This window comes from Pavona decussata, unplaced genomic scaffold (assembly GCF_977016875.1).
Source record: "Pavona decussata unplaced genomic scaffold, jaPavDecu1.1 SCAFFOLD_417, whole genome shotgun sequence".
NCBI classification, from domain to species: Eukaryota; Metazoa; Cnidaria; class Anthozoa; order Scleractinia; family Agariciidae; genus Pavona; species Pavona decussata.
Genome location: NW_028145779.1, coordinates 430,990 through 455,617, shown reverse-complemented (window position 1 = coordinate 455,617; position 24,628 = coordinate 430,990). Strand labels below are relative to the sequence as shown.

At 38.8% G+C, this 24,628-nt stretch overlaps 2 protein-coding genes across 2 annotated transcripts in view; both read left to right on the top strand.

The window, feature by feature from the left end:
- On the top strand, positions 1-24,417 carry LOC146450864 (uncharacterized). Its single transcript, XM_085099915.1, has 19 exons — positions 1-6; positions 2,135-2,369; positions 3,341-3,837; positions 4,313-4,816; positions 5,245-5,560; positions 8,047-8,217; positions 8,996-9,226; positions 10,543-11,018; positions 11,468-11,604; positions 11,891-12,026; positions 13,903-14,219; positions 14,666-14,922; positions 15,477-15,740; positions 18,745-18,997; positions 20,126-20,306; positions 21,551-22,003; positions 22,219-22,452; positions 22,854-23,042; positions 24,012-24,417. Exons 1-19 carry the CDS (start codon positions 1-3, stop codon positions 24,099-24,101), a joined length of 4,947 nt encoding a protein of 1,648 aa, XP_084956041.1. The 3' UTR covers positions 24,102-24,417.
- The window catches only part of LOC146450863 (uncharacterized), a 45,678-nt gene that overhangs the window by 349 nt on the left and 20,701 nt on the right, over positions 1-24,628 (top strand). The window lies entirely within an intron of this gene.

Below are 24,628 nucleotides of genomic sequence, written 5' to 3'. Positions count from 1 at the left end.
ATGGGAGTAAGTGAGTTCGGCTTAATAGTAGAGCTTAAATTATCCAACACTAGGAATACGTCCACTATGTCAATAGGAAGAAAACGAATTTACACAATATAAGGCAGCAAAGTTCTTTTGCAATTTCTTTTGCGGCCTTGTGGGTTGCTTAGCCGGGAAGTGGATGAGCGTGAGTGATGATCTCTTAGTTAGAGGCAGGAGCCAAATGCGATGTTTAGGATATTATGGCAGTCATACCGCAGGAGGATATCGTACCGCTTTTTGAAGTTCATTTTCACATGACCACGCATTAGATTTATCTGGAGGCAAAAGGGATAACTAGTAAAACATAGGACTTAAGGTTTGGCTCAACGAATTGAGGCCAAATTTCTAAATTGGATTTAATTTAAGTTGAATACTCAAGCTTTACAGGCATAAGGGTCTGTTTACATGGAACGAAGGTAGCCTTCCTACCATCATCAGGAAAATGCTTTACTCCAGCCGCCAAGCTGTTGCCCTCGTTACGGCTTAGATTCGTCGCTCTTGTCAGCGTAGGTAGTCGGATAGCGAAAGTAAACGAAATCGGCACGGCTTCATCTGTATTCTGGCAAAATTGTACCGTTCACTGGTGAACGATCGAGGTCGATATTAGGAGCAAACAAATAAAGAAACAAACAAACAAACAGACTGAAGCAGGTTTTCGTTGCTCTTTCTTTAAGTGACTGTTTATTTGAGTTAGCAGATGTTGAGTTTTGATTGCGTGTCAGGCTGCTGTTGTCGTCTTCAAAATGCAAATTGCTTGTGTTTAAACATCATCCCTTTGAATGATTGTATGAATAAATCCAATGATCGTCACGCCATAATTAAATCCACGAATGCGCGTAATTTCATTCACATACTGATATTACTTATCGCGAAAAAACGTACCAGCAATAAGCTTTACTAACAGCTAGCGACGAGTTAATGTCGTGACTAAAAGTCAAACGAGGTAGCTGTTAAGATAAACTTCGTTTTTAATAATATAGAAAGTTACAAAACGAAGCTCTGTACCGTTATACTTTGTTTGGATTAAGATTTGGCGCAGATTTTCGTGACAGCTGGGTGACGCATTTTCTGAACAATCAATTAGTCACGTCCGACTAACGCAGCGTGATTAATTTATAACAAAGATTTGTTATCTAGGCCTTTTTATTAGTCTTGATGATCAGTTTTTAAAACGATTATCTCCCAAAAACGCGCGAAACACCGCCTAAAACTTAGCCGACGATGCCTCAGGTCGCTACTTGTTAAAGCGTTCTGCCATTTTTCTCCCCGAGGATGAATTTTGAGATTTCGGCCAGTTTTCTAGTAAAAAAATAAAAACAAACAAACAAACAAACAAACAAACAAACAAACAAACAAACAAACAAAATAAACACACTTTATCAGGTTTCCGTTGTTATTTCTTAAAGTGACTGTTTGATGTTGAGTCTTGATTGCGTGTCAGGCTGGGTACAGGCCAGGTGGGCTACTATATTTGTCTTCAAAATGCAAATTTTTCGAATTGACGACTACTTTGAATGATTGTATGAAGTAATAGAATGATCGTCACGGCAGAATTAAATCCATAAAATTGCACGATTTTCGTTCACATACTGATATTACGTACCAGCAATAAGCTCTACTACTAGCTAGCGACAAGAAAATGTCGTGACTGAAAGTCAAACGAGGTGGCCGTTAAGATCAACTTTGTTTATAATAATGTTGAAAGTAGCTAAACTGAAAGCTCTGTACTCATACTTTGTTTGCATTAAGATTTAGCGCAGGTTTTAGTTACAGGTGATTTTCTGGACAATAAATTAGTCACGTCCGACTAAGGCGGCGTGATTAATTTTTTAACAGAGATTTACATCGAAGTCATTTTTTTGCTGTTGATATTTAACATTATAATCCTGCAAAATCGCGCGGTATATCGCCTAACAATTAACCAACGAGAACGCAGACCTATTCCGCTACTTGTGAAAGCGATCTGCCATTTTTTTCCCCCGACGGTGACGAAATATTGAGTGCACCATGACAAATGTTGTGTTACAATCGAGGATATAAAACTTTTTAAATTCGAACTTATATATTACACTTGGAATGGACCCTTAATAAACCCATTTTTAAATCCTAGAATAGATTTCCCAGATTGTCCTCACCACACGCATCTATAAAGTCTCAGTATGACGTAGTGGTAGTGGGTTCCGGTTATGGTGCCGCCATTGCGGCAAGTCGCTGTGCAAGAGCTGGTCAGTCCGTCTGTGTGCTAGAAAGAGGAAAGGAGTGGTTACCTGGCGAATTCCCTGAAACTTTCAAGGATTCCTCGAAGGAAGTTCAAGTCACATTTGGTGGGAAAGAAAAGAAAATTGGTAAGTTGGATAATAACTTAAATGGAAAAATAAAATCAATAAATCATAACAGATCAGGCCCGTAGCAAGGCTAAAATAACTAGGGGGGCTGAGCAAAATGGTTAAACAAAACTACTGCCCCCCCCCCCCCCCCGTCACGCCTGAAAAAACAGACATATTAGGGAGTTTAAGATGCAACAAGAACATGAAAAAAGCCGTAGATTTAGTAAGCAAATCAATAACTTTGCACCTGCCTCACACTTTTTGGTACATTTCTTTGCCGCTTTTTTTTTACGCGGACTACCACGTGAAATTTCCTAATTTCACATTTGAAGGAGGACGTAAACAAACAAGGACAAATTTTTCTTTCTCTTTTTAAACTTGGAATCGGGCAGTGAGAATCCCACTGCAGGAAAATTTTGCTCTTGAGAGGACATATTTGTGTGGCTTTCGACAACGCGCGAATACTAAATTGTTATAAACTAAGGGCATTTATATTACTATCAATGAGCAGATGTCTTAAAAAACAAGTAGTTTATTTCAACAGCTTTCACTGTTTGAGATTGGTTGATTTCGATCCATTTTGGTCCTCTGATTTCCGATTCACAAGGTAGGGGTGCCTTCGTCGCCGCTGTATATAAAAACAAACTGTTCAGGGGCGAAAGAAACTGACAGGTAGTAAACAAATTATTGAAGGTTGTAAAAAAGGCACCTGCAGCATCAGAGTTCAAGGCTGATTGATCAGTGCACATTAATCTGCTTAAATTATCATTTTTTGGCACATTGTTTTTTAACTTCCAAAAATTCTGGGGGGGCTCAAGCCCCCCCCCCCCCCCCTGCCCCACCCCTGCCACGGGCCTGCAGATATTTGCTTTTATGATATTCCCATAATGTAACATCATGTAGAAAGGTAGATATAGTTCCAAGTTTGAAAGAAAACATAACGGCTATTTCCATCACTGTAGAGCAACTATCTCATTTTACAATTATAGGGGAACCAAACAATCTGTACGAATTCTTTGTTACCGATGACATAACCGTGATTCAAGGGAGCGGTCTTGGTGGGACCTCTCTCATTAACGCTAACGTGGCACTGGATGTGGAACCCGCAGTATTTCAGGACTCAGCTTGGCCTAAGGAATTGAAAGACGACCTACATCAGTTAACCACTACTGATAGGCAGCACTTCGTGGAAATGATTAAGCCCATGCCATACCCAGATCACTACCCACATTTGCATAAAATTGACAGAATGAAGGAAGGCCTTGCAGAGTTTGATATCGATATCGAAGATCTGGATAAAGTGTTTTACAAGACACCGCTGTACGTGACATTCGAAGACAAACCCTCAAACCACGTGGGGGTGCCTCAGCCGAAATGCACTGCATGTGGTAACTGTTGTGGAGGTTGTAACGTTGGGGCGAAAAACACGTTAAACATGAATTACCTGCCTGATGCCAAAGCGCATGGAGCACAGTTATTCACAGAGGTAAATACAGCTGCTACTATTAATAAACGACAAGTCAATGCCAATTCTCCTGCTAGGTGAAGAGTACTCTGTGGAAGAAAGGCAGCTATTGAATAATGATTTTTTTTTTCTGCACCAAACAAGCAAAAACATGCATGAGTTACCTAACAGGGTATATTCTTTGAACGAACTGGAGGCTTGTTCTAATAATATGAATGTGAAATCTGTATGGCTCTCACAAGCTTGCGTAAAAGCCTGGAAAATGGGGTATTATTTGTCTACTGTAAACAAAACAGAAAAATAAACGAAAAATATAAAACGAAAAAAAGAAGCACATAGTGCACAATTAAATTGAGTGATTTGGGATATTAAACACAAAAAACCTGTACATTTTTCAGGCGAGTTCCATGGGAACTTTTTACGCGGGTGAAGTAGAGCTTTACATGGAGGCTGCGCTGTTATGGTGAACATTTCATTAATTAATTAATATTTATAGGTAGAGGTGACAGCAGTACTTAAGTCCCAGAACTCAACCGACTGGATTGTCAGCTACAAACGACTTGTCCCAGGTAGCTTTGACTTGGAAGAACAAAATGTAAGGGCAACTTACGTCATTCTTGGTGCGGGGGCGATAGGTTCTACCAAAATACTTCTGCGTTCAAAGGAACGAGGACTTGATGTGTCTGACCAAGTCGGGAAACGCTTCTCCACAAACGGAGATGTGCTGGGATTGAGCTACAACGGCCATGGCGTCGCAAACTCGGTAGGAATTGAAACCAAAGAAATGGCATCCACCCAATCACCGCCAGGTCCTACCATTACTTACGTAGCTGACTTTCGTAAGGTGATCGGTGGCGGTTTCGAAAAGCATTTTGTCATTGAGGATGGAACCCCGCCGTCGGTTATCTCCATGCCGTACTCGGTTGCCTTAACGTTTGCGTCAAAGGCTATTGGCATTGACAAGTATCCTGCTGGTGATATGCTTGAGAAAGCATTCCAGGTACCAATTATTAAATCTCTCTTTTAGTGGTTACTTCATTCTTCTAACTGTGGAAAGCTATTGGGGAACTGTGTACAACATACAATAATAGTGAGAAAAGACCAAAACAAAAAAATACAAACTGACCACGTCACAAATTTCCCACAAGATTTAGCTCCTCGGAATGGCCTTTTTTCATTGCCTTAGTAGTAAGATTGGATACATTTATGTAGACGTTCAAGCGGGTGGTGATTATGGCAAGTATGGATGTTAGGTGAAGGATTTGAGTCATTTGCATGAACAAGACCATCTTTCAGTAATTTAATGATTGTAAGAAATAACAATGGATCCTCGAGACCATGTTGGGTCGAAAAAAAATATACATGTCGAGAATGATGGAAGAGGTAATATCTCCCAAATAAGCTGGTGTTGTTTTCTTTGTTTCACAGGAAATACAGGGCGAAGGAATAGATAAATCAATGGCTTTTCTGTGCATGAGTCATGATGACGCGACTGGAGTTATTTCTTTAGAAAACAATATATTCGATATCACATGGGAAAGAGTAGGCTTTGATAGAAACTTCGCAGATGTAAATCAGGCCTTGGAAAAAATGACGGCTGGTCTCAGAGGGACTTTTGTAAGGAACCCAATGTGGTTAGAATCTCTAGGCCGAGGTGTCATCACTGCCCATCCTCTTGGCGGCTGTTCAATGGGAGAGTCAGGACGAACTGGTGTAGTGAATCACGCTGGACAAGTGTTTGATGGTAAGCAAAGCAAGTAACTTAAAATGCAGTTTAGATTAGTCATCAACGAATGGGCCATCCAAAAACCTGCGCCTTTTAATTACAAATGCTATAAAAATACATACGGCTTTCGCAGAATGCAAATTGGATGGATAGCTCTAAACATCCAAAAGTCTAACAGTTCCAATAACAACTAGCTTAAAAAATGAAACTTACATATTTGAAGATAAAATACCAGAATGCAGAAAAGGGACGCAGTAAAAGGTATTCGAGCACAGTAATTTCTAAATTTAAATCCAACGTTTAAATATAAGTAATTAAAATCATGATAGTACAAGAGTTTGAGGCATTCTCGCACTATTTACTTGCTTTTTAGGTGCTTCTCAATGCATATTTTTGATTCGAGCATTGTTGTAAAGTAATAGTTTCATACTAGGAGTGGAGATCTTAGCAGCCCGTATGACACGTGAAAGATCTAGACATAACAGAAGAATTAACATTTTCAAAAGGGAGCATAAAATAAGTCAACTTGCCGATGGTACAATTCATTGTTTGAAATTACATCACTTCAGTTAAAAATGTAGTTAAAGTACTCGTTGTCTCTGGTGATATATCTGGTTTTAAATTAAATTTGGAAAAATCCAGAGGAATGTGGCTTGAGTCGGCGATTTAACAATGACAAACCGTTGGTCGTAAATTAAGGAACCAACTCGAGATCTAGGATCATTTATTTCTTTCAATGATAAAGGAAACTATAAGAAAACCTTATTGACCTAACATGACAAAGTTAAAGGGACACAGTCACCTGGTGCACATGCGCATTAGATACCATTTCTTAGCTGATTTGCATATCACACTTCATCACAAGTCTCGCGCTGAGAAGCGCATCCTTTGAAAAATGTAAACAAACCTTGTCGAGTCGAAGTATTTGCCAGTCGAAATTATTATAGTGATTATAGACCTAATGCCATTTTAGAACACTCATTTTCTTGATACATGGAGAATTTACTGATGGACTTGTCCAGGGAAAGTCAAACGTCAACGAATACCTCTGAAGTCGAAGAATCATTTAATCATTTATTTTGGTATCCGGTCGTGTGAAAAATTATCTTAGCTGTTTCTACGTTTCACAGTGTTTGCATGAGAAGTAAATTGAGTTCAAGTATTAGAGAATATGTCAATTTTAAGACGTAGCGAATCGACTAAGCTGCAGTGTAGCGAAACGACTTTGTAGCGAAACTAACGGTAAGCTTTATTTCTGCTTTCAATCATATATTTTGCTTTTATAATTTCGTTTCTACAACTTTTCCGTTATCTAAATTTAGGAACTAAACCCATGTCGTTGCAAGAACGCTTGCTCGACCCGTAGAAAACAAGGTTCTACTGGAGGTTTTTCTTGTCGAGATAATCGACTGTGTACCGAAGCTTGTCTTCGTCTGAGCTCCAAACCAAGCAGCCATGACGCGTAGTTCGAATCGTTTACGAAGATTCCCACCGCCCGAACCTTTCGCCAGGTTGAGAAAATGTAATTTTCCAAATATATATAATGGTGATTTGTTCTCCAATGTTTTTGATTGATTTCTCTCGTTATTTTAGTCAACGCAGGCGATTTCTTCCGCCCGGCGCCTTCACGTTTCCCACCTCTTCTTTTCATGTTCCGTTGGAGACGCGATCCATACTGTTTTTAACCAAATATGATAAAATAATATCATAGGATGAGCAAAAGCATACTCAGAAACAGGTTTCCAGTAAAAGATTGAAAATCCAATAAAACACTGGGAAGATTGAAGCGGATTTCTGGATGCCAACGCGTACTTTTGATTTCGGGTTGAGGTGGACGCTTTTCAAAATTGACAAAAAACTAGCGTCCAGGTCAGCGCGATCACAAAGGTGACTGTGTCCCTTTAACACGAAACTAGATATATCTATGGAGAAGTCGAAAACTCTAGCTGTTTAGCAAGTGCTTTTTTACAAAAAGCTTAGGGATTCCTTAGTTGACCTTCTCATCATCGGTTTAACCGTACTAAAATATGAATGCCGAGAATACAGAGTTAAGAAGCCTGTTTTTAGCTTTATTTCGAATAAGAAACCCGGACATGTCATGCTGGATACGCCCACATTTTATCACAGTGTTTTTGTTGCTATTCCCGATGAGCTTTTGAAAACAGCCACCTGTCCATAGGCGGTACTACATATCTGATGCTCATCACCATCACTTCTCAAGGTACGGTAAAAGAGTGATTCTAAATGAGTTTTTCTTTGTTTATAAAAGCATATATATTTTTTAAATGTTCAGGTTTATACCAAAACATCCCGATACAAAGAACGCAAAGTCATGTAACATGCAACCCTACGAATCTTATAATCTACAACCTTAAGCTTGTCTAATAATTGCATGATCTTTGTCTTCATTTGTATCGATCACCGAACATCACATAATATGGTGCGGCTAAACTTGAAAGGCGTGTTGACTTCGTCACTGGAACAATTTTGTTTTTCTCCGTTAGGTGAAACTGATGAGTTGATGGATGGTCTTTTGGTTGTTGACGGTGCCATTGTACCACGAGCCGTGGGAGTCAACCCTTCGCTCACGATAGCCTGTTTAGCAGAACGTTGCATTCGGCTTCTTGCGGAAAGAGAAGGATGGCACATAGACTTCGAGACGTTTATACCCTTGGGTACGTCAAGCATGGAACTTTTAAAAAAGCGATTGAAAATCTGTAATTCGTTTCAACGTTTTGGTCAGTTACAAAAGCTACCTCGTCACGTAATTAATAGAGACCTAGGTGGCTCTTTACTTGTCAGAATTGGCCGACCACTTCAATCACTTCGCGAACGGAATACACCAATATGAACGTCAGTTAGTATACCACTTTTTAAAATTTCTTTAAAATGGATTACTCTCAGAATGTGACATCTTGATGAACTCAAAGAATCAGTCCTTAAATTGGTACTCTCCATTTACGTATCGAACAGATTGGTCGGCCAGTTCTAATAATGGAAAGCACCCCTAAACTAACCCTTCTTCTACCTTTCTTCTAACCTTTCAACTCTCATCAGTTAATATACTTTAATCTGTAATTTCCGCTTCCTGTTTTCATCACCAAATTTCAAGTTTGTTGGACAGTTCGTTTTCAGCCTTTCCCTTTTTCCTCCACAGAATTTAAACCGATCCCATATTATTCAGTCGACTGCCTTAAATACGTGATTTATACTATCTTAGTCACATTAATATTTAATCATTTTAATTACAAAGGCGCTGAATGTAAGTGGAAAAAAATATTTAACCGATACGACGCCTTTTGGAATGATCTTTGCACCCTATTATTTTTCTTACTTTAAAGCTTTATCAACAGACCACAAAATAAGATATGATGTTTCATTCAAGAAAGGAGACGACCAATATATTAATTTAAATATTCTGAGTTACTAGAGATGTGCTCTATGTTATTACAGACCGATCTGTCTTCCAAAAGAGAAAGCCTGGAATTCGCTTCACAGAGAAAATGGTCGGCACGTTTACTCCCAGAAGAAAGAACAATAACGAGTCCATATGTGAACTTACTCTGACTATTGAATCCAATGATGTAGAACGCATGGTCAGCTATGACCCCGCCCACGCGGCGCAGATTAGTGGGACGGTTACGTGTCCAGCGCTGTCCACTACTCCACTGACGGTCAATGAAGGTGAGGTTGCGAAATGTGATGCACTCAGTCCACTAAGCGCATGTTTATGTTAGTAATCTCGTACCGCAACAAGTTTCATCCGGGGATTAGTTTCATCTCGGCGTCTGGCTATCTTCCCCTACGTGTTTACATGATCCCACGGTGAAATGTTTTCGTCACAAGATGATGTCACCCTTGTGTTCAGCACAGGGATGAAAATTGATGAAAATTCATTCATTCGCTGTAGGGTTAATAGTGTAAGCTCTTTTATCAAGAGAGAACTGAGAGTATCACTCTCAGCCCGAAAATTAACATGTATATTTCTTATGCTACTGGTTGGGAGATTTTGTCTAAGAATCAAGGTATTTAATCTTTGGTGATTTTTTTCTTAATACTCCTAAACTTGAGATAATAAAACTCAATGTAGAACACGAACACATCAGAATCTCTTGTGAACGAACGAACGATCCTGATGAACTAACCCAAGATAACATCTGCGTTCAGCAAATGTCTTGATGTTTAAACAAATTCTCTCATACAATACCACTTTAACCTTTTGCTGGTTTTTCTGTACAGCAAATTGAGAGAATTTGGTAGTTAACAGGTACTTAGGTAGTAACCAGGAGAGACTCTGGGGGGTACAGCAGGATTTTTTTGCGGTAAAACAATGCAAGCCTTTACAGAGCAGCCAATCAGAAGATTTAATTAATTAATTTTTTTTCAAATTCTCCAGAGCATCTCCTGGTACCTATTGAAGCAACAAGCAAATAGGCTGTGTACATTTATTAATTTTCGTAATCTATTAAAATCATCTTTTATATGTTAGCTAACCACATTCAGCCAAAGCCATTTAACTTTAAATTGCAGATCAGTTATAATCGGTCTATAAGAAATCACGATGGTCTGTCGTCCTGTCCTCCGCGTGTCATTTGAAGTAAGAATTTTAAAGTATCGAACCAAACTTGCAAATATATACCTTTGCCTTGTCAGACAACAAGTTTATAGCTGAGTACTCTTAAAAGTCTTGCTAAACATTTTTGTGCCAAAAGTTTTCAATATTTTTTTAGTATTTAAACAAAGCAATATCACGTGACACTTAGAACGACGTCCGTGTCCTTAATTTTGGTCTGTCGTCCTGTCCTGCGCGTGTCGTTTGAAGTAAGAATTCTAAAGTATCGACCCAAGCTGGCAAATGTTTACCTCTATTCGTGGATAATGAATTTATTGAGCAGGAATAATATGAAGTTGTATGGCAAAGAAAAGGTTAATTTGTCATTAGCCATACAGAAGAGTTGGAAGTAGCATCTTTAAGATCACTTTCTTAATCTTTGTTTCAGGTCATTTTAAACTCCTCATCCAAAGCACCGAACACATTGACACCAAGGAGATGGTATACCGAATGATTCTCACTGGAAGACCTGGTAAAACATACGCGTTTCATGGAAGCAAGTACATTAAGAGTGATTCATTTGGAGAAACTGGACTTGATGATACCACCACTTTGTTCGTTACTGTTTACCAAGGAAAGACCTTCTCTGGAAATCCCGTTGGAACAGCGACGCTTTATATTACCCTGCCAAATTTCGTGAAACAGCTTCAGACTGTTGAGATAACGCACACTAAAAGCAAAGTGGAGAAGTTGAAGTGGATGTCTCGTTTTATTAATTTCTTTGCTGGGAGTCTCTGGGAGGTGTACAGTCCAATTACAACAAAGAAGACCGTCTTTGATCTCAACGCCCCGCCAAGAGTGAAAAGACCGCTTCGACTCAATGGAAAGCATCCGGAGATTCATAAATGCATAACTAAAGATAAGGTATTTTATTTTATTATTTCTTTGTTTTGTTTTTGCTATTAATTGATCACGGATATGCACTGTGATTAATAATGCTATGCAAATTTTTGTCACACAAAATCTCTTCTATCTTATGCAGAATAAGGTAAAAGTTTTCTTTTGGGGACCAATTCGCCGAACGTTTTCTTTCTTTTTTTTTTTCTCTCCTCGAGCTCATGTTCATGGTGGACTGATTCATGCCACCAGCCCTAAGCCAATCAAAGCTTTCTTATAGGTTCGGGCATGACAAGTTAGGCGTATGAATTGTATGAAGTCACTACATTGTCGCATTACGCAGCATGCTCTGCCTTATCTAATTCAATCTGACGGCGTACCACTGTTGAACAACAGCCGTACCATTAGGTTCCGCGCATGAGGTGTTCGCCGTCTTAGCCACGCCTTAAAGGACCATGGCAAATTCGTCATTACAGGTTGAAATACGATTGACTAGATTTGATGGAGGAAACAAAGGACCGGTGGTGATGTTCCACGGATTGGGTGTCAGTAGTGGAATCTTCAGCCTGGATACCATAGAAACCAATCTTGTGGAGTTTCTTGTGCAACATAGGTAACGTCTTTCCAGTAGTGATAGTATAATTTCACGTTTTTTGTTTCTCTCATTAATAATTGATAATACTATTGCTCTATTTATTAGCTTAGCAATTTCTCTCTTTTCGTTCTACTATTATGTAAGTTACATAATAATTTTCTCATTTTAAGTTTTAATAGACCTGATGTATGGCTTGTCGATTGGCGAGTGTCATGTGACCTATCCCATTGATAATTGATAATGCTCCATTCATTAGCTTAGCAATTTTTTTACGTAGTAATTTTCTCATGTAAACTTTTGATAGATATGATGTATGGCTTGTCGATTGGCGAGTGTCATGTGACCTTCCCTGGGCTGTGTATCAAGACTATACACTCGATGACTGCGCAGAGTACGATTATCCAGCGGCTATTGAAAAAATCCTGGAAATTACGGAACAGGTATAATTTGGATAATTTAAAATCCACAATGTATTTGGGTGTGTACTTATGGAAAGGGCTGGGGGATTATAAAATCGTCAACCCGTTTATTGTGGGCATCGTTGGGATCAGTGTCCGTACAGTTATTGAGGAGAAACCCCAATTCAATATTACAACGAAGAAGATCAGGAAAATTGTCAACATTGGCGAGGTTTCCTTGTGAAGTGGGCCCTTGATGTGAGGTCCAATGCCTTTTACGTAATCGTTGTAACTAAACTCCTAGTTGAGTTTAAGCTGCATGACTTTAAGTTGCATGCCAGTAAACATATACTGTTTAACTACGTATAAACTGTGGAACTTAATGATAAAGCTTAACCAAATCTTATGATTGTAAATTAAGACCATTCTGATCAGATAGAATCTAGCATCACGGCTATTTGGGTGACATTAAAATAAGAAATTAAATAGTCAGAATACTTTTTCCTTTGGCACTGATTATTTTTTCTCTTTAGGAATCTCAGGTAAATTAAGGCCTGCACGGCGTGTAGATTTTTTTCTGTGGAGGCGCGGTGGTGAGGTGGTTAGGGCGTCGGACTTTCTGTGGTTCGAGGTCAAGTTGGTCTCTTCATTGCTGTGTTGTTTCCTTCAGACAGGAAATTTTTCTCTGCATTGTCTCTCTTCACCCAGGTGTATAAATGGGTACTGCCGACATCAGTACTGCTGGGGGTAACCCTGCGATGGACTAACATCCCATCCAGGAAAGAGGGGGGGGGGGGGGGTGGGGAGGGGTAGCAATACTTCTAGTTGTTTCACGCTACAAAAGCCGGGCTAAGCTCTCGCCGTGTGGGCCAGTTAAGCGCGTGGTGATACTTTACCAACTTGTAGATTTTAAGGAGAATGGTCTATTGTAGTTGAGTTAACATCAAACTTTTAGGGAACAGTGCCAAGTAAACCGAAACCACAAACTGCACAAAACTATTACAGAAAATGATCACTCAACAAACTATCCCGAATTTGCAAGAATTCAAAATTCAAACCAGTTTCCCATGAACTTCTCAAGTCATTAACATTACATGAATAGAGAAGAAAATCACTCCCGTGAAGGAGATTTGGAAATGTGGTCTTAATCATCATAACATTTGGTGAACTTTTGCTTCCGCCAAGGATTATCAATGGTTTGAGAGGCTAAATTAAACATGACAACGAGTGTTTCATCCTATCAAACGCTTCGAAGTTGCTTAAAAAAAAAAACACCGCTTCTAGGTGTTTTGAAACTTGATTCGATTAAACAATGTTCCTAGTGTTTGATATATTACAGAAAAGCTGATATTCTTGGACAAGAGATCATCGAATGAGAAAAAAAAGTTATCTCCCACAACACCATTAAGTCAAGTTCCAGTTCTAATACACTCTTACCTAACACGGTTGCTGGGAAGTACGTAGTAACAAGGAAAACAATTAACATGACATTGAAAGGTAAACGAGTGCAACTTTTTGACCAGTTTCTGTCGCATATCCTAGTTCCTTTACAAGATTCGATGCATCCATATAAAAAAACTGAAGCTGCGGAAGCAGCAAGAAGTGAAACTCGATTCTTCTTGTTTTCTTTGAAAGGAGAGAGTGGTTAGTTTTGTTCTGAACCAGGATTAACTGAAAATTCGCGAACAATTTTGGCAGGCGCTCAGTCCTTAGTTTAATTGTTCTTTAGTGTCTGTTGATAAACTCCTTTCGTTTGAACTTAAAATGAAACAGTATTATCTAGAATATTTTAAATTAACAAAGCTGTGTTCATTTTTCAAGATCTTGTAACTTATTTAAAGAACGTATTTCACACACGGAGTTTGAGCTGTCTGTTAGGAGAGTTTCATTTGCTAAATTAACAAATTGTTTCCTTTAGAAAACTGTTCAAGTGGTTGCCCACTGTGCTGGTTCAATGGTTTTCTTTGCTTCCCTTCTATCCGGTGCTCTTGAAGGAAAAATAAGAAACCTGGTCTGTAGCCAAGTCGCTGCAAATCCTATTCCGTCGCATGTTAACAAGCTGAAAGCAGGACTCTATATCCCAGGTACCGTGGAGGCACTAGGCGTGGATGGACTCACAGTTGATACAGATGACTATGTTTCGTTAACTGACAGGCTTTTTAACAACATCGCTAAGGGCCTTACCAGAGTGATCCTTCCTTACGACCAGTTATGTCAAAACCCTGTATGCCACAGGTGAGAAAACACGCTAAATGAATGTTGGTGAAAACCAATAAAGGGTTAAAAGACACACACACATACCGTCCCTCAAAACAATCCCTTCCCTCCTTCCTGTAGATAACTTTGACCCCGCTGGAAGGTAGACTGTGACGAATAACAGAAAGAAAAAAATTACGCAATCTGCAACCTTGTCATAAGTCATCTTAAACACATTTTTGGAGATTAACATCAGAGATGTGGTAACTCTTTTCTTTAATAATTACCGATCTGAGTAACAAAACTAATGCGGATAGAACTCTTATCAAAGAAATATCTTGGAAAAACGTACTTGTAGGCCAAAACAAAACAAAGGAAGCATTATAATGTGAGTTAAGTTCTTCACTGTCATTTGTTTGAATCCTTTCCTAGAGCAGTTGAGACAATGACTATTTTCAATATCTCATGCGTTGAACATTTTGCAGGGTCACTTTTGTGTATGGACTTCTCTGGGAACACGAAAACCTAAACCCATTAACCCATGACACTTTGCACGAGTTCTTTGGTCACGTGACAGCAAAGACAGTGAATCAGATTGCTTTGACAATGAAGAAACGGAAACTTGTTTCTGCAACTGGTAAGGACATCTACTTACCGGACGTGGATAAGAAGGACCGTCTCAATTCGGGAGCCTACAGAAAGCATATAAGACGATTGAACATCCCAATCTGTTTTATCGTTGGTGAGTGGTATATTGGTTAAATTTAACCAGTCTGTATCACAGCAGAGGTGTTGGTAGAGGTAATGGTGAAGTGATACGTTTACCTTGCTCGGTAGTCGATAGCGATCGAGTAGTTCCAAGAAGCACAGTTCAGACTCACCTATGGTTATTGACCTAACTGTCCAACATTATTGCGTCTTTAATTGATTCGAAGTAGGTATTGGTAACTTAAAGAGGTAAGAGGTAGAAGTAACAGAAGTTTAGTAGCAAAGACGGCAGCAGTAGTAATAACAGTAGCAGAAGCTTTACTACCAGTCGTAGCAATAGCAATGGCAGTCGAAAGGATTACAAATGCAACGACGATGTCGAGTGCAATAGCATTTACAAGTTCATTCCCTATACTTATTCGATTCTGTTTGAATAACTTGCATATTTAATAAAATACCGTAGCATACATCCAGCACTTCCATAAACATAACGCTCTTTCCTTGCGTGATCGTCTATAATCATACTCAGTGGTTAACAAACTAGAGGACAAGCCATTAATAGGCAACTTCAAATCTTCCCTCTTTTAGGGGAAAAGAACAGTTGCTATTTACCAGAAGGTACGTTTAGAACCTTCAACCTAGCAAAGGAAGCCCACCCTGCACAAGAGTACTCTTGGATACAGATTCCCGGCTATGGCCACCTGGACTGCATTTATGGCAAATCTGCAGTCCATGATGTTTACCCACACATCCTTAATGCTTTGGATCAGCATGCGCAAGACGATTTGCATCTCGACGAAATTGCGTGCAACTGTGTGGTGAAAGCCGTGGCATCTTTGAAGTCCAAAGTTTGTAAGTTGACTTATTTTTAATCTGGTCATAATCTATCCACTACATCTGAATTAACGCAAAACTCAACTGTCCGTACAATGCGTCATATTTCCTTTGTTTGTTTTTTACCCGTCAAATACTTTCTTTGAAGCAAATGTTGAACAATAAACGATCGACTTGTATTTAACTTAACTTAAAAGTTTCACTATTCGTCGATTACAATACTCTATGCAAGCAAGATACCTCTAAGGTTAAAGTGCTACTATGACGAAATTCGTGTCTTTCTAATCTGAGCCATTTTAAAACATAAGCAAGTAGTCTGTACGTGAAGAAGAATACTGTTTACTATTTTCAAATATCTCTTTTTGTCCCAGAGATATTCAAGTTTTTAAAATAAGCAAATTAACCAAGTGATGACGTCACAAACTCAACCGTATTTTGGTCAAATATTATGAAAAAAGATATCCCAGCCAATTTTTTTTATCAGAAATGCTTGATTCTTTGCAGTGACATTGTTCTAGGTGCGCTCCATAATATGAACTCATCAGTTTTGCTACCATGGCAACATACTGGGTTTCAGTCCTCCTTGATACTTAAGGCCTTGCTGGCCACCTTTGGCATTCTATTTTGATATTTGCTAATGGTGCCTCATCTGCATGATCCAGCAAGCGTATAAATATGTTAGGTCAAGTTCGTGGCCTTGTTAAATGTTTTTCAAGCTGAAAATCACTAAAATATTGAAATCAGGTTGGAGGGGACTGGAAAAAAGTGAGTTGCCATGGGAACCGAATTTTTATAGCCATAGTTGTATTGCCTTTAGAACTATTAGCCTGCCAGGTTTCAATGGTCTCTGCTGTAAATTGACTGAAATAGCTCTATTTATAATATTTGACCAAACTTCGGTTGAGTTTGTGACGTCATCAGTCCTCTCATTTACATGTTTTACACATTTTTCAAACGTGAATATCTCCGGAACCAATGCAGATATTTAAAAACGGTAAACGGCGTTTTTAATCTTTCCTAGAATTCTATGTGATAATTAAAACCTTAAAACTCAAGAGGTAAAAATTTGATCATAGTAGCACTTAAAGGATGTGAAAAATATTAATTGAAATTTCGGATCGATTCTAGACTGCAGTCATTGAGAGGGAAAACGTTTCCTCCACCACGTTTCCTCCACCAGGTTAAAATAGAGGATATATGACTATTTTACAAGCACTGCATTTGCTTGGGCCGGAGTTTTCAATTTATTTCATTGTGGTGTGGGTCGCCATCTGGCCTAAAATCGCTGACGCGGCGCCCGCGTAACGACAGCGGCTCTCTCATATTTCGGAGACAAACATGGCAATTTGCAATTGGTTTACAAAGAAATGTATGGAGCAAAAATTATATTTGAGAATACAAAAAGTTCTCGCATACCTGTAAAATTACATAAGAAAGTTACATAAAAAGTTACATAAAAATTTTGCTGCACGCGAACTTTTTGATAAAATTCTTTTTAAAAAGTGCGGCGCGCCTTTAATTAGAGCGCTATTGTTAACTTCATACCACCTTGGGATTTACTTAGCGCATCCAACCGTTTGATTGACAGCAGCTAAAATGTGCAAAGAGACTCACGTATTCCCAAAACTAGACCTGTTGACCAATTAGAGCCGAGTAGTTCCTGCCACATACGCCAATTTTTTATGCCGCCCGTTGATAAACTGGGCACTGCAAGTACATGTCGCCAAAGACAATAGCATTCTGGGCGATGCTCCCTTGCATCCACCAGTAGAAAGTATCTGTAATTACACTGTGTGAATCCTTCATCTGCACAAGTCCGTTAACACCGTCCTTTTTGAAGCTGATTTTAGCTGTGATCTCGCTCTCTTAATCCTTCTTTTTCATGTGGTAAATTGCTAAAATCACACTCTTTCAGCTCAGTTGGCCGCGTTTACGTCCAGTTCTTGAGTGCGCTGCGCTCATTCCTGAACGTCGACATAGTGGTTCACAAATACAGCAATTTTCAGCTAAACTTAAAACAATTAACAGCGTATCCTTTTTGGTGAAGAAAAATCGAGTAAAAAGGTCTGCGAAAGTAGCGACGTTTAACCGTAAACGAGCGTAAGTGGGCAAACGGAGGTTGCATTTACACGCAAACGGAAAACCACTTCTTTGCAACCTTCTCCTTCGTTTATCTGCCATGTTTGGAATCAAAATAAAGCTTAGAAACCAGGCTTCAACCTCCGATGAGGAATGGGAAACAGAAGTTAAACAGTAACGTTGGCCAGTGTTGAGAAAAGTGGGCAAATTTACTTCTGGTGAGAGATGGCGGGAGTTTTAAATTGAATATTCGTAAGATAGAGTTGAGGAACAATTTCTGACCTTGTCACAACTGTTCATCTCAGTATAGTCAATGCAAAGCTGAGATTTTGCTATCAACCGAGCATTGTCTTTATTATGTGAAAAAGGAATGTGTTACAGGAGATCAAATATTTTTTTACGGTGCATATTCTAAAGGAACACTTTCCGCCGCTCGATTATTCTCTCCACACCGTACAGCTTACTTCTTTTGGATTTTCTGCTGGACGTGTTATTCAAAACCACAGACGAAAAATTATGAAACTGTGTGTAATAAACGGGTAAAGCACGCCTTTTGACCGCCATATTAGATTCTCTGCTGTTAAGAAGAAAGCCGCATACCACAGCCCGGGCTCAAATGTTCACGATTTCTGGCCATGGGAAAACAAACAAACAAACAAACAAACAAACAAACAAACAAACAAAAACAAGAAGCATCACTATGGAAAATCCGGCGGAAATTGAACCCATAACCTTGCGTAGTCCGTCGAAAAGGCCAAAAGTTAGATTACAGGTTACAGGGCTGCTGGGATAACACATCAATTGGAGCCTTGTTTGTAGAATAACGTCCTTCTCGAACAGTTCAGACAGATTACAACAAACAGGGATGCTGGGGTGGCTCTTCAATGAAATACCTTTGACGAAAAACGTCCTTGCTTATGAGGTCTCTTTTGTTATACACTAGGTCAAACTGACGGCCCTCCTCGACGTATAACGCAGACCGTTCCTCCTTCGGCAGAATTTGAAGTGAGTCATCCTGAGTGTGATAGCTGGGACGATGATGATGAAATTGTTTATCCTGCTGAGGCCAACGATGTGTTTGATCCCACGGCAGTAAAAAGTATTTGGGACAAGCTGAATGAAATCAGTCACTTGGAAGCTTGGCAACAATGGCCGTCAAAGACAACAAGGAAGGACGCAACGAAGAACGATCTAAGGTATAATAATGAAGTGTGTATATAACATTTCAAAGACACTGTGGAGGCTGACGTATCGTATTTTCGTATCTATTACCAACGCGACAAAAGCAAGAACTCAAAATTTGGTACAAATTCGTATTCACTCAACTGCAATTTACTTCCATCCTTGCAATCCAGCTTAAAAACTACTTATTCTATTTAGCTCTATAAAATATTTTCATACAGTTAAATTGTATATATGGCGGCGTTTGGTAACATAAGATCATTCTAAGGTAAACGGGATTTCGATGCCTTAGGGGACCACTTTAGACAGTCCCCTTGCCCTATCCATCCCCTTAATATGTGGCATGTTATTACTTGTAAAACGTGTAGACCTTTTAACAGAAAAGATGAAGTGTCAAGTTTTATTTTGCCAGAGATATTGGTGAAAAATGTGGCAATAAACAGCATCACCCTGTAAGAAATGATTCATTATTTACTTGAAAACGCTCTTACAGATTTGTCTCTTATTTCGCCTACAAGTTGTCTAGATTGAATAGTTTAAATCATCAAAGTTTCGTCATAAAGAGTGTCAATAGATCTCGAGATAATCGACAATGTTTAAAATGAGAAGCTGTAATGCGCTACCGTTGCTGTGGTAATAGTTGTGGCTTGGAGACCGATGAGAAAATTAGCTTTGATCATATGTTGAAATGATGATGTAGTATGGAGGGGATCGAAGTTTATGTTCTACGCGAGATTGTAAACTTCCACCCTAAGTCCAGAAGCCTCCTGCTCCATCTCACATTAATGACCGTGAAGAGAACTGCAAAATAAGCTATAATTTAGGGGTACACCTAATATGTACAAGGACTGAAATGATTTTGAACTTTTCAATCTTTACTTTTGAAGCCCATTATCTCAAGCCAAATGGTATATCATACATGGACATTGAGTTTGTAGTACTGGATCTGGATAAAATGTCTTTTTGCCTTAGGGGTTAAAGGGTTAAATTAAACATGATCTTCCACAGATGGCTTTTTTATATAGTGAGCGTTGGTGTTTAATTACTACTAAAAAAAGAACAATAAACAAAGAGACAAACAAACATTGTTTGAAGTTTAAAGGTTGTTCATCCATTTTCATGGTTCCCCTTTCTTACTTTAGCTATCATCCACCTTCCGGAACGGATATAGAGAATGTTGTAGTTCGAGAGATGCTGAATGCCAATGACCCAGTGAAGAACATAATTTTGTCGATGAGCGATCTTCATCTCGATTCCGATTGGAGTACAAATATAAACGGCAGATTGTACAAGTTTATGACTAAATTAGCAAGCGTAGCAAAGGTAAGTAATGTATAGATATATCATAGTTTAAAGGATATAAAAATTGATGCTTTCGTTTTAATTATTAAAAGTTTCTACAACTAGTTAATCTCTTCTTATTATTATTATTGTTATTATTATTATTTTTATTATTGTTATTCTTCTTCTTCTTCTTCTTCTTATTATTATTATTTTGATATTATACGATATTGCAAACCCTGTGATCTTCATTAAGAAAACAAAATAACAACGTTAACAACAAAAAAGATAGAGAACGACAAAGAGAAACAAAACGTAAAGAAAGCAAGTTGGAGCTCTCGAAGACACTGATATATTCAATTTACACATACGTTCTTTCTAGCTTCCATAAAGTTATGACTATTCCCATTTTGTTTTCCAGAATTTGGTTGTGGAAGGAAGTTTTAGACTAAGGATTTTTAATAGTTGGATAAATTCCAGATATCGCAAGAAGGCAGTGTAGTACATATCATTGTTATTATTATTATTATTATTATTATTATTATTATTATCACTTTATTAACATTTTTTAACCTATTTACAAGTTGCAAGTTCTAATTTTAAAATATCCAAAACACAAAAGTTTGCTTAGAAAAGTTTAAGCAATAAAGGTTAAATTATGCCGGAAAATTAGCCAGCAATAATGCAGAGTAAAAATCTCAAAACACACATGTTTGACTGAAAATTTTTAACTTGTGACAGCATCTTGTTCCTGTTCAAATTTGAGCAGCCTAAAAGAATTGGACTATAATTATACTCTGTAAGCTTTACATACCTAAAGAAAAGACAACTCTTATTTTAAAAAAAATATATAGTGTTTTCACATGACGTCACGGCGGCCATGTTGGTGTCCCAAAACAAAGAAATGGCGGCCATGTTGGTGTCCTTAACTAAACCTCTGGGAATTGAACTCTATCTTTATGTAAATACTTTCTTTTGTTTCAGTAAACCAATATGGCCGGTAGTCACGTGAATGAATACACTCTATATATGCGGATAATATCATTTATTACAGAAAAAACGACAGTTATAAGCGAGAACAAAATGATTACGTTTCCATGCATGTGGTTTTAAATTTTAAAAAGGGGGCCAATCTTGCTGAAAATTTACTTGAAGAGCCAAGGTTTCTTATAGCGAGTGCCGTCCTGGACCTATTTTTCTAACCTAAATAGCAATAGATCTACTATTGAGTAAGAAAACGTTATGAACACACTGCTTTAAACTCCACATATTCAACTTTTCGGTAGGTTTCCTTGCACACTTTAGTTCTTCTCGGAGATGTTGTCGAGATGTGGCTAGACCCAATGACCCTTTCGCCGCCAACACTTCCAGAGCGTATCAAGGAATGGAAATCGAACGCGACTTGCACCATGTTCTTCAATATTGTGCGAAAAATGGCCGAGGAAGATGGCGTTAAAGTTTTCTACATCAGAGGCAATCACGACCACGAGATGGATGCCAACACAGTGGAAATATTAATGGGAAAGAAAGTAGAATTTATTGGCGGAACCCTCATATACTTGATTAACAGTGACGACGGACACCAGTACAGAATACGCTTTGCGCATGGCCACGATTGGGATCTGTATAACACGTATGAATTGACTGGAGCGGATGATCCTCTGGGTGGCAGACCTATTGCATATTACATCACCAGAACTGTAGCAACCACCGACATGGTCATGACTGAGACTGAACAGGTTTGTATACTTGTAGTTCTCAGATAAACTGTTCTGCATAAGGTCAGTGCCAACTCCGAACGGAAGTGGGGGGGGGGGGGGGGGGGTTCATGTTTGTTTAACCTGACAGACGGAGTTAAACCTAAGCAAATACCAACTGTCTAACAATAATGTATAAGAGACAAGTGCCTCGGGATGTTAAGGGGAGCACCACTTGAAATTGTACCTATTTTTAGATTCTCAGGGATGTGACCTCCTCATTGTTGCGTATGATTGACGGGAGCCTTGGGTCCTTTGTTGTGGAAATGTTGGCAAAAGCTTCTCTACAAAGACGACTTACGGAATCACTGATCCACAGAGCTTTAAGTAGAGATTTGAACAAGGATGAGTACATCCTTTTGGAAGAAGGAAAATGGATCAAGATGTCAAACTTGCTTAAATATCGCTATATCCAACGAGCAATAAACAAGGTGAATAAATCAATTATAACAAGAAATCAATTGGGAAAGGTCCATGTGGTTTTCAGTATGGCGGCGGTTTTGATTTTTATACCGTAACAAAAAGAATACAAAACCGGTGCAAGACCCAAGCAAGTGACTATGGGGATGCTAGGAGCGTGCAATTTAATAGATAGTGAGCTTTGCTGATCAGTCACTTAGTGTACTGCATGAGAACTTAATATGCAAGTGGAAATTACTTTTGACACTCAAAATAGAAACCTTGCATGATAAAAACACAGCTCGTACTCTGAAACCTTGTAAGAGCAACATATTGCCTTAATATTAATTTACCCAAGCTTTTAAACATTTTAAATCCTGGCAGCACATTATGTCGTTACCTAATTTATTCTATTGACTTCCCATACGTGCAGTTTGGCAGCAGTTATACATTCAGCCTTCTAAAGGGATCGCTTGGAAACTTCGATGACTTCCTGAGTCAGTGTGGTGAGGATGTCGTTGTGTTGGGACACACACACCAATGGCGAGATCACAGGATCAAGAGTAGAACTGGGAAATCCCTTTACATCAACACCGGAGCTTGGATAGATTATGCTCACGAGGTTAGGAGGAAATATGAATCCTGTACTTTATTATTGTGGTAAACACGAATCGTAAACAAAAGCAACATAGACATGTGTATACTCTTCTATAAATCCCGTCTCTTCAAAGTAGACGTTAAATAATACACCACCACCCCTAGCTCCCCTAATCCTATAAACTTGACATTTCAAAAAAAGGCTTAAAGGATTTTTCCGTAAATAACTTGGACCCACAAAAACGACAAAATTTAGTCATATTTGTTGTGAGAAGTTTTCCATGGTAAGCTGAAATATTTAGTCAAGATTCATTATGAGTAAAGAGTACATTATTTCAGTTGCCTCTGGAACTTACTTTCATCCAGTACTATTGAACAAGGACTTGGCAAGGGGAGGGGGGGGGGGGGGGTCAATTGGGCACCTGCCTGTGAGTAGCCAATAATCTTGGACGTGGAGAAAACATTTTTTTTTTCAACTTTAAGTGTTGCCATGGAAACATACATCTCCCAGACTTCGGCAGAGAGTAGATCATTGCAGTCTACAATGTTTTTTGTATGTTCTTGCCAAATTTGGCTGTGATTAGATCGGTTTTGAACGGTCGACCTGCCCCAAGATTATTGGTATCTCACAGCAGGTGCCCAAGTGACTCCCCCTTTGCCAAGCCTGTGTGCAATCGTAGTGGATGAAAGTAAGTTCGAGAGGTAGTTGAAGCAATGGACTTTTCACTCATAAAGATTTTGGGTTTAATATTTCTGCGAACCATGGAACACTCCTTACAACATATTTGACTAAATTTTGTCGTTTTTGTGGGTATCTACAATAAATTGTGTCACGGCAAAGCGCTGAAAAGTCCAACGTTACTGGGTGTTGTTTTGTGTTGAGTTCTATTGGACTCCATGCCCATAGTAGCAGATTAAACAAAGAAAAGTACATGTATTCCAAATAATATAAACTTACTTCGCTAGTTTTGACTGGAGCACCTTCTTATTGCAGTTTTCGTACGCAAAGATACGTCCTCCTACCAAATCGACCCCGGGATGTGCCCAAGTCATGAGAGATCATCTGGATCCCAGCATTGTGTAAATCGAGCAAGAAGAGTGTCATTCGGTCGATCATCGGGATTACCTTAAAATACCATTAACATAATAATTGATTTTTGTACATACATATATATATTTCGACGTTACATCGCCGTTACTAATTAATGTTATTTATTCTCAGTTTATGTCGACTGAAGCCGCCGTTACACGTTTAAACTTTTAGCTGAAACTTGTGTGCAACTTGTGTTTCACGAAGTGTTGTTACGCGGTGAAACTCTTGTTTTTTTCACCACTGCGACCGTTGTGAGCCGTTGCAGAAGTAGAAGTCGGTTCTACTTTTCGCGAAAGTTTTCTCGCAACCGGAGAACGTGTAACGGCGGCTTGATACTGTAGATTCGGGTCGGACATATAAAATGATGTAATCACAGCGAAAAAAACAGTCTACAAACGGAACACAACGAGTTTAATATCACTTGCTCGCGACAGCATAACAAAACGAGTCAAATCTCATCCAGCTGGATTACAAGCTTATGGCAAGCGGTAACAACCTACACAATATACAACAGCTAA

Bases quoted from the DNA above. Each gene is read 5' to 3' on its own strand.
- LOC146450864 (XM_085099915.1), top strand. The intron at 22,004-22,218 runs GTTTGTATACTT...ACCTATTTTTAG, and splicing joins TCATGACTGAGACTGAACAG to ATTCTCAGGGATGTGACCTC. The intron at 22,453-22,853 runs GTGAATAAATCA...CCATACGTGCAG, and splicing joins TCCAACGAGCAATAAACAAG to TTTGGCAGCAGTTATACATT.